Genomic DNA, 13232 nt, shown 5'->3' on the forward strand with positions numbered 1-13232 from the left:
CAAATGCAAGAGCACACTATGTTGTCACGTGGGCCGCTTTTCGTAAAATGTTTAGGGTGTGTTTAAAATAGTGATTTTATAGGCAAAAAGTGTGATTCTAAACCATATTGTAAAAAATGAATCGTTTATGAATTGTGTTTTTAAAAAATTGTAATTTAAAAATATAGAAAACTGTTTTTTTAAATCGCAGCCAAGAGGTTTTTTTTTTTTTTTTTTTTTTTAAACGCAGAATTTTAAAGGCTAACCTACAATTTTAAAAACCAAACTACGATTTTGCCAAATACTTAACTACATTTTTAAAAATCACTTTTTCAAATCACACATTTTAAAATCGCTATTTTGAAATCGCAAACCCAAACCCAAACGAATCCTTAGAAGATAAACGTACAATTGTAAGTAGGATTTATATAATTAATTGTGTACTAAAATCAACGATATGCGATCGAAGCTCGTAATGACGACCAACTAAAATCAACAGCGTGTGACAATAAGGAAAACATATAAAATATCAAAGAAATAAAGAATGATAGAACCAAGAACCAAAAGATTAAAAGTGGTGAAAGAAAATAAGAAAAATAAAGTGGGTTGTTCTTTAGTTTGAAATTTTTAAGGATTTTAAACATGCTACATCACCTTTTTCTTTTCTTTTCTTTTCTTTTTACTTTTTTATTAAACCTTCGTAGCATGTCAAAGAATAATGCTAGAAACCACATTTTTATCTAATAAAATTCCCACAATGTTGATGTGACAATCCCAACCAACTTTATTTTTATTTTATTTTTAAACAAAAGCTGATCTAAGGGTTGGTTGTGACTGTCACGTCAGCATTATATGATATTTTTGAAATAAAAATATACTATATTGCATTACTCCATGTCAAATGCCCTCCTTTCATTTTATATTTTTTGAGGCCTTTTACTTTTTTTTTTTTTTTTTTTGACAAATTTAATATAAAAAGCCTTTCTTGAGGCCTTTTATCAATTAAGGCCGTGGCTTAATTAGCTTTCTATAAATTAGCTTGTAAGAAATTTTTGTCTATTAATCTAACCAAGGAGTCGGCTTTGGGTTCCTTTCCTTTCCCTTCCTATTGATTAGGAAAAAAAAACCTAAGCTGATTATTGTTGAAAAACATTTTACTTATACCTAATCCACTTAGCAATCAGATAGGGTTAGGTTACCCCTTTTTATCCGATTAAAATATCCCTTATCACTAATTGTGTGTTTTGGACTGATTTGAATGAGTTTGGCAATTTTATTTTATTTTATTTTTGTCGGTAAAATTATGGTATCAGACTGTTTAAGTAGGGTAAACTTGGTTTCCGGTTGAATATTATATATAGGCTTTGAATTGAAAAATATTAAAAAAAAAATGTTATTTTATTATTATGTATTTTTTATATTGCCCGACATGGCAGAGCAGCGTGAGTCTTTCCACCTCAATCAAACTTTTGAGTGAGATTGCGATTATTCTCAACTTGTAATCTCGTGGTTGCCACTACCGAATTATTTTGATCCGATGGTTGGGGCCGCCAAATGAGGTTATCCCGACCACTCGTGCTAGTGGTTGGAAGATAAATTTTTTTTGTCTTACGTAACAATACCTGCATGTCAAGTAGTGTAAAAAAAAAAAAAAATTAATGAAATGGGAGTGTCTTATAATATTACACTTTGAATATATTGAGATCTATGTCTTATGAAAAAAAAAAAAAAAAAAAAAAAAATCATCCCGGCCTATTTGTAGAGTTGGGTTGGGTTAGTAGTTTCAAACTTCATGTTTTCCAAGACTAATATTATAAGGCTTTTTCGGTGGGAGTTTTAGTGCAAAGACCAAAAGGGAAAAGGTCGCTAATTGATGTACGTCGATCTTAAAGGTGGAAGATCCGATCCTCTACGAACTTGAATACTCCATTTTTTGGGGATTATCAAACGATTTTGGCGATGAACAATGTCATGATAAAACACTTTCAGTCCAAAAGCGAAGGGAGTCAGGAGAGAGAGTTGAATGACACATATGCTTGATCTCATCATCTAGCTCGAGTTTATCTTTAACCGACCACAGAATTGCGAAAGGGAATTACTTTTTGTTCGGATTATAATCATCTCCCTTCCCACCTTTAATAAAGTTGATATGAATTGAAGCAGAGATCGACATTAGGTCAATATCACCTCACTAGGTTATTTTTCAATACTTTGACCTTTTTTTTCTTTTTCTTTTTCTTTTTTTTTTTTTTTGAGATTTTGCAGTGAAAATGTCGACATCCAGTTCAGTAAATTTTTTCTCCATTTTCATAAACAAAATTATATTTTTTTTACTATTTTAACTACCCACTTTAAAACTCTCTCTATTTTAACTATTTAATTACTTTCATAATTCTGTTTTAATATTTTTTATAAAAAAAAATAAAATTAAAGCACCTACATTTTAAAGTCTTGAACATAACTTATCAGAAATAAAAAGTATTTTTTTATTTTTATTTTTATTTTTAACATTTAATGATGTAGCTACTTTAACACCTAAATTTGTATACTGGCTGGTCAAAGGGTGTGAAAAGGGATTACTATGAAGAAAAGAAAAAGGTAATTGGTAGTTGTAAAAAAGAAAAAGTAATTGATAGTTATAAATGATATTTTTACACATTTTTTTTACAAACACTTACATTTAATATGTGATTCATGCATATAAAACTCATCTTATATGCGTCAATGTTATATATATATATATATATATATATATATATATATATATATATATATATATATATATATATATATATATATATATATGAGTCTCACACAAAAGATAAATATATACATATAACATATGTAAAAAGAAATGTGTATTGATAACAACTGAGATTTGGTGGTGGAAACAAACACACATTATTGTCAAAATTTACAGCCATGGCTGCGGAAATTAAATGACTGTCTGCAGGCCAAACAAAAAAGCGTGAATTTCAAGCCCACAAAATAGTAAAAAGCATGATGTATGTCTTTCATGTGAAAGTAAGACCATAAGAAAAGATGGGGCATATGATGATTGGATTAGCATTAATCATGCACATAAGCATCCCCATATTACCTTTTTTTTTGTTCTCACAGTCGATATTCGATCGATGATAAGGTAAAGCTGAAACCCATTTTGTCGTGTCACATTCATGATACATGCATATCCATCAGTTGCACGCGAATCTTTGACAAAGCGGATGATGGTGGGTAACTTGGGAACCGAGTTATATATATATATATATTTCATTTCATACGATCGAAAATAAGAAAAAACAAAAAGAAAAGGTATGTATATTTCATCATTTACCAACTACAACTGTGATTTTCAAGCTTTTAAAGCTATCAATTTTGACTAATTGTCCCAGCAAACTCCACCTTTTATTGTCCGTAAACTACCCAATATTGAAAATGAGGGGGCCATAAAGATGGTAATTGCATGCCTAACCAAACAGAAACGATAATTATAATTGTCATCATTTTTTTATACAGTAAAGCTTGTAATGAGAGCATTCCATTCCGATTACTCTTGCTCAACGTTCATTGTGAAAGTGATCTCTCACTGTCTCTGAGGATATTATCATTTCTTTTTTCTTTTTCTTTTTTAAAATAAAAATATATTGAGAAATGCTAAATGTACTTACTATTTTATGACAAAATCTTTACTAACTGAGATAATCTATGTGGAGTAGGAGTGTCATATAAGCCTATAAAAACTTTCTCCCCCTCCAAACACCTAAAATAAAAAATAAATAAAAAAAATCAAAGTAATTAAGAAGTAGTCAGGGAGCCGGCCACCTCTTTGTGGGTAAGGGGATGGTTGGTCTCCTTCACCGAACTTTCAGGGGTGGTGCAACCACACTTGAAGTGATCGATCAGGATGGTCACGACCTGATTGAATTAATTAATTGAGTGATCAGGGTGGTAAAGTACAGTGCATTTTATTAATTGAGTTCTTGATTGAATAAAGCAACTCTTCACATTTATTTTAAATTTGTTGATGTGACATGTTTCAAATGTTTTTTATTTTTTATTTTTTTAAATAACTAACATGAGAAACCACTTAAAATAAGGCACACTAACTAACATAAAATAAGTGGGAAAGAGCTATCATTAGTCTTATTGATTTACATTTTTTTTATTTTATTTTATCAATGAGTTAAGTTTGTCGATAAAGAGCAATTAATGGCTGGATATAAATTTCCCACGTGTGGGGGCAATTGGGTTTTAAAAATCAACTACATGGAAGGGAGAAACACAAGGACCCACAAAGGTCCATGAATAGATTACCTTTGTTAGGAAAGTAGAAGTAAATGACAAGGGCACCCACATCGGAAACTCTGAAAGTGACTTTTAATTGATTCATCAATGGCCACAGCATTGAGGGAATGTCACTGTAAATGTGAATGACACAACTCAAGGCTCTCGAACACAAACAAGATGCCTCCACCTGTATCAACATTATATATGCATGCTTTGCTCGCTCGATCTAGACCCCTCAAGTATATACAAAATTTGAAGCCCCAAAAAGGATTTTTTAGACAGACAGTGATTACACAATGTATTGGATTTCATCTTTCTTGTGCCTAACAAGACAGTACACTTACAACATTTTTCTTCCAGACATCTCCTCAGCCTTTTGTGCTGTTTCTTTGGCCCGACCAGCCATAATCGGTATGTCATTTCAATTTTCAGGAGCAATTTGTTTAATTGGCTGCCCCCAGATGGAGTATTTATGAAGGTATAGACCTTTCAATTCCAAATCTGCAGCAATTGAAGCCTACAGACTACTCCTGCAGTGGCCTTTGGCCCCACAACTTTGTAGTGATTAGTGCAATAATTTCGTAGATATGTGTAAGAAATTGCATAATAATGCTGCTTTCTTTATGAATTGACTTTTCTTTCCAAGCTGGTAAGTTGAATGAACACTGTACAGACAAAGCAGATTACTGTGGCTAGCTTGCCTCATCTGTATTGTTTTTTCTATGGTTGACACTTCATTCAAATTGATCATCCATTTTGGTAACCCATACATGACATTAAAACAGCCAAAAGAGGGTAAATTCCAAATTGAGCAGGTAAAAAATTTGGAAGGAGATCATATATCCTACTTGGCTGCCACCAATCACCAATGATATGGTTCTTATTATTTGATCCTTTGATGTTTTTGTAAGACTTAAAATTTGAAGGAGATCATGGATTTCCAGAACCATTTTTTAGGTAAAAGAGACTTTCATTCGTATTTTCTTGTTTTCTTAAAAGAGATTTAAGGGGAAAATTCAAGTGACAAATAATTAAGCCGTAATAAGTACTACACATCATGTAGACTGAGAAATTAGAAACCTTGCTTATGCAGTAATCCACTTGGAATCACCTACCGTATTCGACATGATTAAATAAGAATAATGTTATATACCATTCCATTATTCTACTATAAATCTATGATGATATGGTATTGTCATCTTTTAACAACAGTTGATTTAAGGGTGAATTGGCATTGCTATATTGGCATACTAGTGTGATATATAGCATTATTCATCTGATAATAATTATTCGTTATGAGTGGATTGGTGGGATTTTATTTGTCGGAGAATTAGTTGAAGCGACGTCCTAGGCACAAAATCACTTTTCGAAGCACTCCTACCTCACAAATAATACCCTCCATTAAAATTTAAGCCAATTTTTTATTTTGTCAGAATCATTATAAAACTACATATTTATCCTAAATAATATAAAAATATATATTTTTTATTAAATTTTTTTTTTTTTTTTTTTTAAAAAAAAGAGCATAACGGGAGTTGAGGTGGTAAACCACTTCCTCTACCCAATTTGGGGCGGCTTACCATCCCATGACCCTAGCTCTCGTAATGTTTTTATTTATTTCTCCTTTCTTTTTTATATATTTTTTTAAGGGTAAATTCATAATTTTACAATAATATCGACTGAAAAATTGGCCGAAATTTATACGGAGATACTTATTTTGTCACGTAGAAAGTACCACAATAGTGTGATTTTGTCTGTTTCTAAATCTTCCGTGGCTATTTATGAAATGGTCAAAGTTAAAGGACTAATTTGTTAATTTTCCAAAAACGAAAAAGAAAAACTGTATTGCCCAAATCCTTTTTAGACACGGTGGAAGACTCCATTAATATGTGCAAACTGTAAAGGTCCAAGTCTATACGAGGAAGGGGTCCCACGAAAAAAGTGTGTGGGGGAGATGACGGGGTCCCATGTTGTCGGTTGGCCACCCTGTTGGGTGGCACAGAGGAGGACCATTCGCCAAATGTGGTTCACCCTTTCTCTCGCGTAGAGTGGATATCGATGTATACCCACAGAGCCCTCTTCACCACCCCTTTCACAACTTACCCTCCTTTTGCTCCCAATATATCGAAACTGCCAATTGCCTTGATTTTGAGGCAGTCTTTGATCGAGCCAACACAGGCTTAGGGTCTTGATATCTGGTGGACAATGATCGAGCCAACACACAAACTTGGGTCTCATTGTCTCCGTGCTTTTGCCTTAATTTGGCGCAACATTTAGATAGAGTTAGACCCTCCTTGGACATACTCTTTTCTGAAACATCTTAGTCTTTAATAATGTTAATTTCACTCTTTCTTTTTCTTTGATTCCTCCTAAAATTTCTACAGCTCTTAAGTTATAATTCGTCAGTGGTAAAATGATAAAAAAGAAGAAGAATATTGATGATTTGGTAATATTAAGTTCTTTTTGCTTTTCATAGTCAATTCCATTAATTAGTCTTTAGATATTGGAAAACAACTTTAGAATATGAAGCAGTTAGTCAAGCTATGATAATTCATCTGATTAATATGAGCTGTCAAATGTCTTCCTTTCCTCCTCTCTAATATTTTTGAACTTTTTGTGTTGTCTATGCAAGTTGTGGATCAGTGGGTCTTCCCTAATATTGTAATTGTTATAGTTGATTCAAGAAAAATATTTGGAATACTACTACAATTTTTACTATAATTTGTTTACGGCAGTTCATGTTTAGTGAAATAATTAAATTGGCAAGTCAGATTTTTTGTTTAATCATTTTACCAATTATGAATTGCTACTTCAGTTTGTAATGAATTTTACAGTAAAAATTGTAGTGTTCCTAACAACACTCTATAATAAAGCAATATATGCGAGGCCCTTGCAATATATGCGAGGCTGCAAGGGCCGGCTATGTTTATTAAGCACAAGTTATGAGGGTATTTCGATTTTGGTCATAATTAATGATGTGGGGTTACCAAGCTTGGCTAAGAATTGATGACATAATTAGAATCTGGCCCCTCATTTTTATTATTTTTTTTTTTCTCAATGCCATAAAATACCATTTATTTGATGTTTAATTAATAAACAATACTTTGAATCAATGCAACTACCTTTCAAGGGCTAGCTGCTTATGAACATCATACGCTCATAACTTGCATGTTTATTTTTCGATCAACTGGGACCCCATTCTTGTCAATCTCAGTTCTCATTGTTACGATCATCAAAGTCTCCAAAAAAAAATATATATATATATATATATATATATATATATATATATATTAAGAAATAAATAAATAAATATCACAACCTAAAATAATAATAAATAAATAAAAAAATCCAATGCAAACAAGTTGAATATGACCCCTTTTTTTATAAGGAGTTTGAAGATGACTCAACTGCTAGATTATATGAAATCTTTCATGTTCATGGACCATATGCCATTAATTATACCAAAGAAAAAAAATGGTGATCTGGTTGGACATAAAATTTCTTCAAAACGTACAAATGGTAATCTTCTTTCTTTTGGCATCCTTTCCTTTCCTGTCTTTCTGAAAATACGATTAAGTTAACTTTTTGGGATGTTTTTAATTTTCTCTAATATTCCCCTTTTGAAATTAATAATGAAGAGAGGTGTACGATGTTGCGTATAAAATAGTGTTTGACTAAAATAATCCCGGGATGCACAGTGAAAATTATGCTGTGGCAATGATGAGAAGGAGGGGGCGCAGGATAAGCACGTGGGCGTCGCCTTTTGAATGGCACGCTGGCATGGCCATGGCAAATTGTCTAAAACCCATAATTCTTCTTTAAAAAGAAAAAGAAAAAAAAAAAAAAGTTACATGGTTGTTGTTTTTACATTTGTTCAGGTCCAATTTTCCGATGAATGATTGGCAGATTCCGTTTCTGGAGAGTATCGAAAACCTCAAATCTCAGGTTGTAGTTTATAGTTATTCTTTATTAGATTTAAGTATTTCTAATTTGACTAATAATTAGTGTCATTTTAACTTGATATGGATATTTGTTCTGGAGCTGCTACAGTTTTGGTTTCTTTTTTTTCTTTTTCTTTTTCTTTTTCTTTTTGTATTTTCTGTGCTTCTTCTTTTTTTTTTTTGTTTGAATGACTTGGTGGGAGTATGGTATGTGTGAATTTGACGGGATTGCAGTGTCTTGATTTTTTGTTTGCATGTCCAAGTCACATGGGGTATGGAATTGACTGAAAGGACATAGGCTTTGGAGTATTTGATCTTCTCAATTTCTGCTACTTATAAAATTCTATATATAAAACTCAGATAGCTTACACCCACAGCAAAAGCTCTTGGTATTCCTTCACTCTTGGATATCCTCTATCCTCCACGAATTTTGATTTTTTGTTTTTACAAAATATTTTTCCTTCTTTTTTGTTTCCCTGTGTATGTTGATGAATTAATATTTAGTTGGTGGCGTTGATATCGGGTGGGTAACTTTGTAGTTGGGTTACTAATTAAGTTGGGAAAAATTTAATACAGGAAATGGGTAGTTTTAGTTGTGTTCTTGCCTGGAGAACTTTCGGTTGCTGTTGGAGGAGGAAGTTCATGTAATCAATTAAGGTGCACTTTAGGAGAAGCTTTTTCTTAGTTAGTGGGGGAGGTCTTTTTGTCTGATTCAAATTATGTTAAGGAGCATCTGATGAACACATAACCATAGAAGAAAGCAACAAGGATCAGTCATGAAGTTTATGAAACTTGGATCTCGGCCAGATACTTTCTATACTACTGAGGCTGTAAGGTAAGAGAATCACTAGCTGTTTCCACATGTATTTGCCTTTAAGCAAAGGAAGATACTCTATGGGTTTCTTTTCCTTTTTTCAGGTCAGTCTCCTCTGAAGTCTCCAGTGATCTCATAATTCAGGTGAAGGGAAGCAGATACTTACTTCACAAGGTAAATTTTTTTAGCAAATTTTAGGAATTTTTTCATATTAAGGTTAGTTTTAGTTTGATATATGATGCATTCAATTGAATGGCAATCTTTGGGTCTTGTTTAAAGTAATTGACATGTATGTTCATGGCGCACAGTTTCCTCTTCTGTCCAAGTGTTTGCGCCTTCAGAGGCTATGCTCTGAATCTCCTGAATCCTCACAACACCAAATAATCCAACTTCCTGATTTCCCTGGTGGAGTTGAAGCATTTGAACTGTGCGCAAAGTTTTGTTATGGTATTACAATCACCCTCAGCGCCTACAACATTGTATCTGCTCGATGTGCTGCTGAGTACTTGCAAATGACAGAGGATGTTGAGAAAGGGAACCTTATGTACAAGCTGGAAGTTTTCTTCAATTCCTGCGTTCTTCATGGGTGGAAGGACTCCATTGTGACATTACAAAGCACAAAAGCCTTTCCCATGTGGTCAGAAGACCTTGCAATAACAAGCAGATGCATTGAAGCAATTGCTTCAAAAGTCTTGAGTCACCCATCAAAGGTGAGTTTGTCGCACAGTTATTCCCGTCGCGGGAGGGATGATATATCATGCAATGGTGCGGAGAGTCAGAGATATAAACCAGAAACCAAGGGTTGGTGGGCAGAAGATATGGCGGAACTGGGAATAGACCTTTATTGGAGAACCATGATAGCAATTAAGTCTGGTGGGAAGATGCCCTCTAATCTTCTCGGAGATGCATTGAAACTCTATGCATCTAGATGGCTGCCCAATATATCAAGGGATGGATATGTCAATAAGCAAGCAGCAGCAGAGTCAGATTCAGACACAAGCAGTGAGATAACTTCAAAGCACAGGCTACTTTTGGAGTCAATTGTAAGCTTACTCCCAGCGGAGAGGGGCGCTGTTTCTTCCAGTTTCTTACTTAAACTATTGAAGGCAGCCAATATCCTTAATGCTTCTTCTTCTTCAAAGATGGAATTGGCCAGAAGAGTGGGACTTCAGTTAGAGGAAGCAAGAGTCAGTGATCTGTTAATACCCTCTCTATCGTATGCACATGATACACTATATGATGTAGACATAGTCATGATCATATTGGAGCAGTTCATGTTACAAGGGCAGAGTCCCCCAACAAGTCCTCCGAGATCCAAGCTGGGGTCTGAAAGGAGAAGGTCTCGGTCAGCAGAAAATATTGATTTTGAGTTTCAGGAGAGTAGGAGGTCGTCTTCAGCATCTCATAGCTCAAAATTGAAGGTGGCAAAGCTTGTGGATGGGTATCTCCAAGAGATTGCCCGGGATGTGAATTTGCCTTTGTCAAAGTTCATTGCAATTGCTGAAGCCATACCGCATTTTGCAAGGCTGGATCATGATGATCTCTACAGAGCTATTGACATTTATCTCAAGGTAAATTAACAGATTGGCTGGTTGAGTTCTCAGATTTCCCATAATTCACACTAAAAAGATAATAAATATTTCTCGACACATTTCACTTTCACATTGTAGCATGTGGATCACCATTTCCAGTAGATTACCAACTCTCTTGACCTTAAAATGTTGTCACCTTCACAATTTATTAGCAGTTAGGATTAGGCTGACCCACCAGAAATTGAGTATGTATGGATCTCTTATATTTTGGCTGACCGCTGGTACAAGGAAAATTTCTGTTAAGTGTCTGCGGTTGATGTGATTCAGATGTCATTCGCTGACCCTCTAAATTTTTTTCCAACTTGGGTAGAAAATTTAACTGGTTTTGGTAATTGCATGCATATCTTCCATATTTTCCAAGGTAGGTGAGTAAGCTTGCTGTCCTACAACTACAGAGAAATCTTCTCAAAAACCTCTGTCTGATTTTTTCTTTGATTTGGACTTGTAGAGAGACAATTTGAGCATGACATGATTGAGGTATGTCGTTTGGTGACACTCGCGCAGTTAAGTTATGTAGAAAATTAGCAGGGTTTGACTAGTGCGTCTTCCTATATATGATGGTTGAAGTCTTAGGCCTTATATAATATTTATTATATATTTCTGTGACATTTTTCTTTGAACTAAACTAATAATTAAAAACAAAATTTAGTGTGTACATGATGAATTTCAAATCACTGAAGCTCTTATGCCTGAAAAATTCCAGGCTCACCCAGACCTGAACAAGAGCGAGAGGAAAAGGTTGTGTCGAATCCTAGACTGCAAAAAGCTGTCCATGGAGGCCTGCATGCACGCCGCACAAAATGAGCTACTCCCCTTGAGGGTGGTAGTGCAAGTTCTTTTCTTTGAGCAAGCTCGGGCCGCCGTGGCTGGTGGGAAAGTGACCGAGCTGCCTAGCAACCTCAGGGCGCTCTTAGCCACACAAGGCATTGACCCATCAAGGCCTCCACCGCCATTGAGTAGCACCACTAGCATTCCAGCGGACGACCAGTGGAGCGTCTCGGGCCTTAAATCGCCAAAGTCAAGGATGTCTACTTTAAGAATGAAGCTGGCTGAGGATGATGACTTGGATGACAATGATCTGAACCCTGATGGAATCGGTAGACATTCTAGGCTTAAGGCTCTGTGTGCTCTTCCCACAAGACCCAAAAGGATGTTCAGTAAATTATGGTCGATTAACAGAAGTGCCAGTGAAAAGAATTGATCGAGTACTTGGTTTTTTGTTTATTTTGTGGGTAACATATACTCTGCTTTTTTCTTTTGTTCTTGCGAAATGCCGTGTAACTTTTTAGGGGAAACAAGTTTGAGAATCTTAATTAATGCGCATTGTTGATGTAATCTATTGTAATAAGAAACAACATTTTCGGGACGCCAGAGAAATATCTGTTGGTGAAACCCATTTGTTGAAAATGGAGGAGTCTTAGGTGTAAATGACTAATCGTGGGACCAATGTCGTTGTTTTTGTCTATAAATCTGCAACACACGTCTTTGTCTATTTTTTTTTTCTGCAGCTCATCGGATCCTCCTCGCCTTTCTCCCTTTGATTTTCATGTGTCTGACATAATGCGGTGCTGTAAATTTGGAATTTTTGCATTCATATCTTTGATTTCGACGATAACTTCATCTCGATCTATTCAAGTTTTAGCTCGTGATTTCGCATCTGATCGAGTACATCTGATTCTCCATTGTATTTCAGCGGGTTTGTTGTCGGCTTTAGATTACTATAATGAAACCAAAATTTAACAGTCTTTTTTTTTTTTTTTTTATTTAAAAAAAAAAAAAAAAAAAGAAGAGAGGAGAAAAGTCGGTGACGGAATTTTTTTTTCGGGGGGGTGGGGGCGGTATAGGCCATGCCCCCTAAATCCTAAGAAACAAAAATGCGCATAATATTTTCTGGTTCAGTTCTTAAGGAAAGCACTATAAATTAATGTGATTCGGTTATACCAATTGAAACATTTCAAAATTTAGAGCGACTGCAAGAAGATTGGCTAGTAAAAAGGTGTTTTGATTCTTTGAACTTTTTTTATCCGAATTTCAAAAAAATCGGACCGAAAATGAGAGAGGATCTTGAGACTGGAGGTGCTTTGGCATGTGGTCCCCGCACCCAGACTCACCAAGGATCAACCTAGGCATCTCAGGACTTAAGGTTCTCTCTTTCATTCTTTATCCGAATTTTAAAACAATAAATTTTAAGAGATCCCGATCACGTAAGAAGAGTATAAAAAAAGAGACTATTTCTTTTTTTAATTTTTTATTTTTATAATAAAAGATGATGCTAAATTACTTGGCCCGTGAGATGTAAATCCCTACTGTTTTCCTTACTCTGATGTTCTCTTTCACTTTCTCATCTCAATTGCTTTGGGTTGAATCCTTACATTTGTGTCTACATCTCCACCTCCTTTTCAACCACTCACAGTGCCATCATCCCCCACCCCCCAAAGCAGCCAATCTTCTTATGAGCAAATTTCAGCCACAAACGACGTCGCATGCACGATTCACCCTTGGATGCCTCTTAATAATATTTTCTCCAACGACCATAATACCAAAACAAGATCAGTTTGTTGCCGAGCAGCCATGCACTGCACTTGCTGAACCCCCCATGGACATGTTGAGTTTACATAT

General features: G+C 34.8%; 1 protein-coding gene across 1 annotated transcript; it reads left to right on the forward strand.

Annotated features, from left to right (window-relative positions):
* The first annotated feature begins 8060 nt into the window (after positions 1-8060).
* Positions 8061-12082, forward strand: LOC133865983 (BTB/POZ domain-containing protein At1g67900). Its single transcript, XM_062302530.1, has 5 exons — positions 8061-8211; positions 8784-9042; positions 9126-9195; positions 9330-10592; positions 11317-12082. The coding sequence occupies exons 2-5, from the start codon at positions 8984-8986 to the stop codon at positions 11812-11814; spliced, it is 1890 nt and encodes a 629-aa protein (XP_062158514.1). The 5' UTR covers positions 8061-8211; positions 8784-8983; the 3' UTR covers positions 11815-12082.
* The last annotated feature ends 1150 nt before the right edge of the window (positions 12083-13232 follow it).

Source organism: Alnus glutinosa, chromosome 1 (genome assembly GCF_958979055.1).
Source record: "Alnus glutinosa chromosome 1, dhAlnGlut1.1, whole genome shotgun sequence".
Classification (NCBI taxonomy): Eukaryota; Viridiplantae; Streptophyta; class Magnoliopsida; order Fagales; family Betulaceae; genus Alnus; species Alnus glutinosa.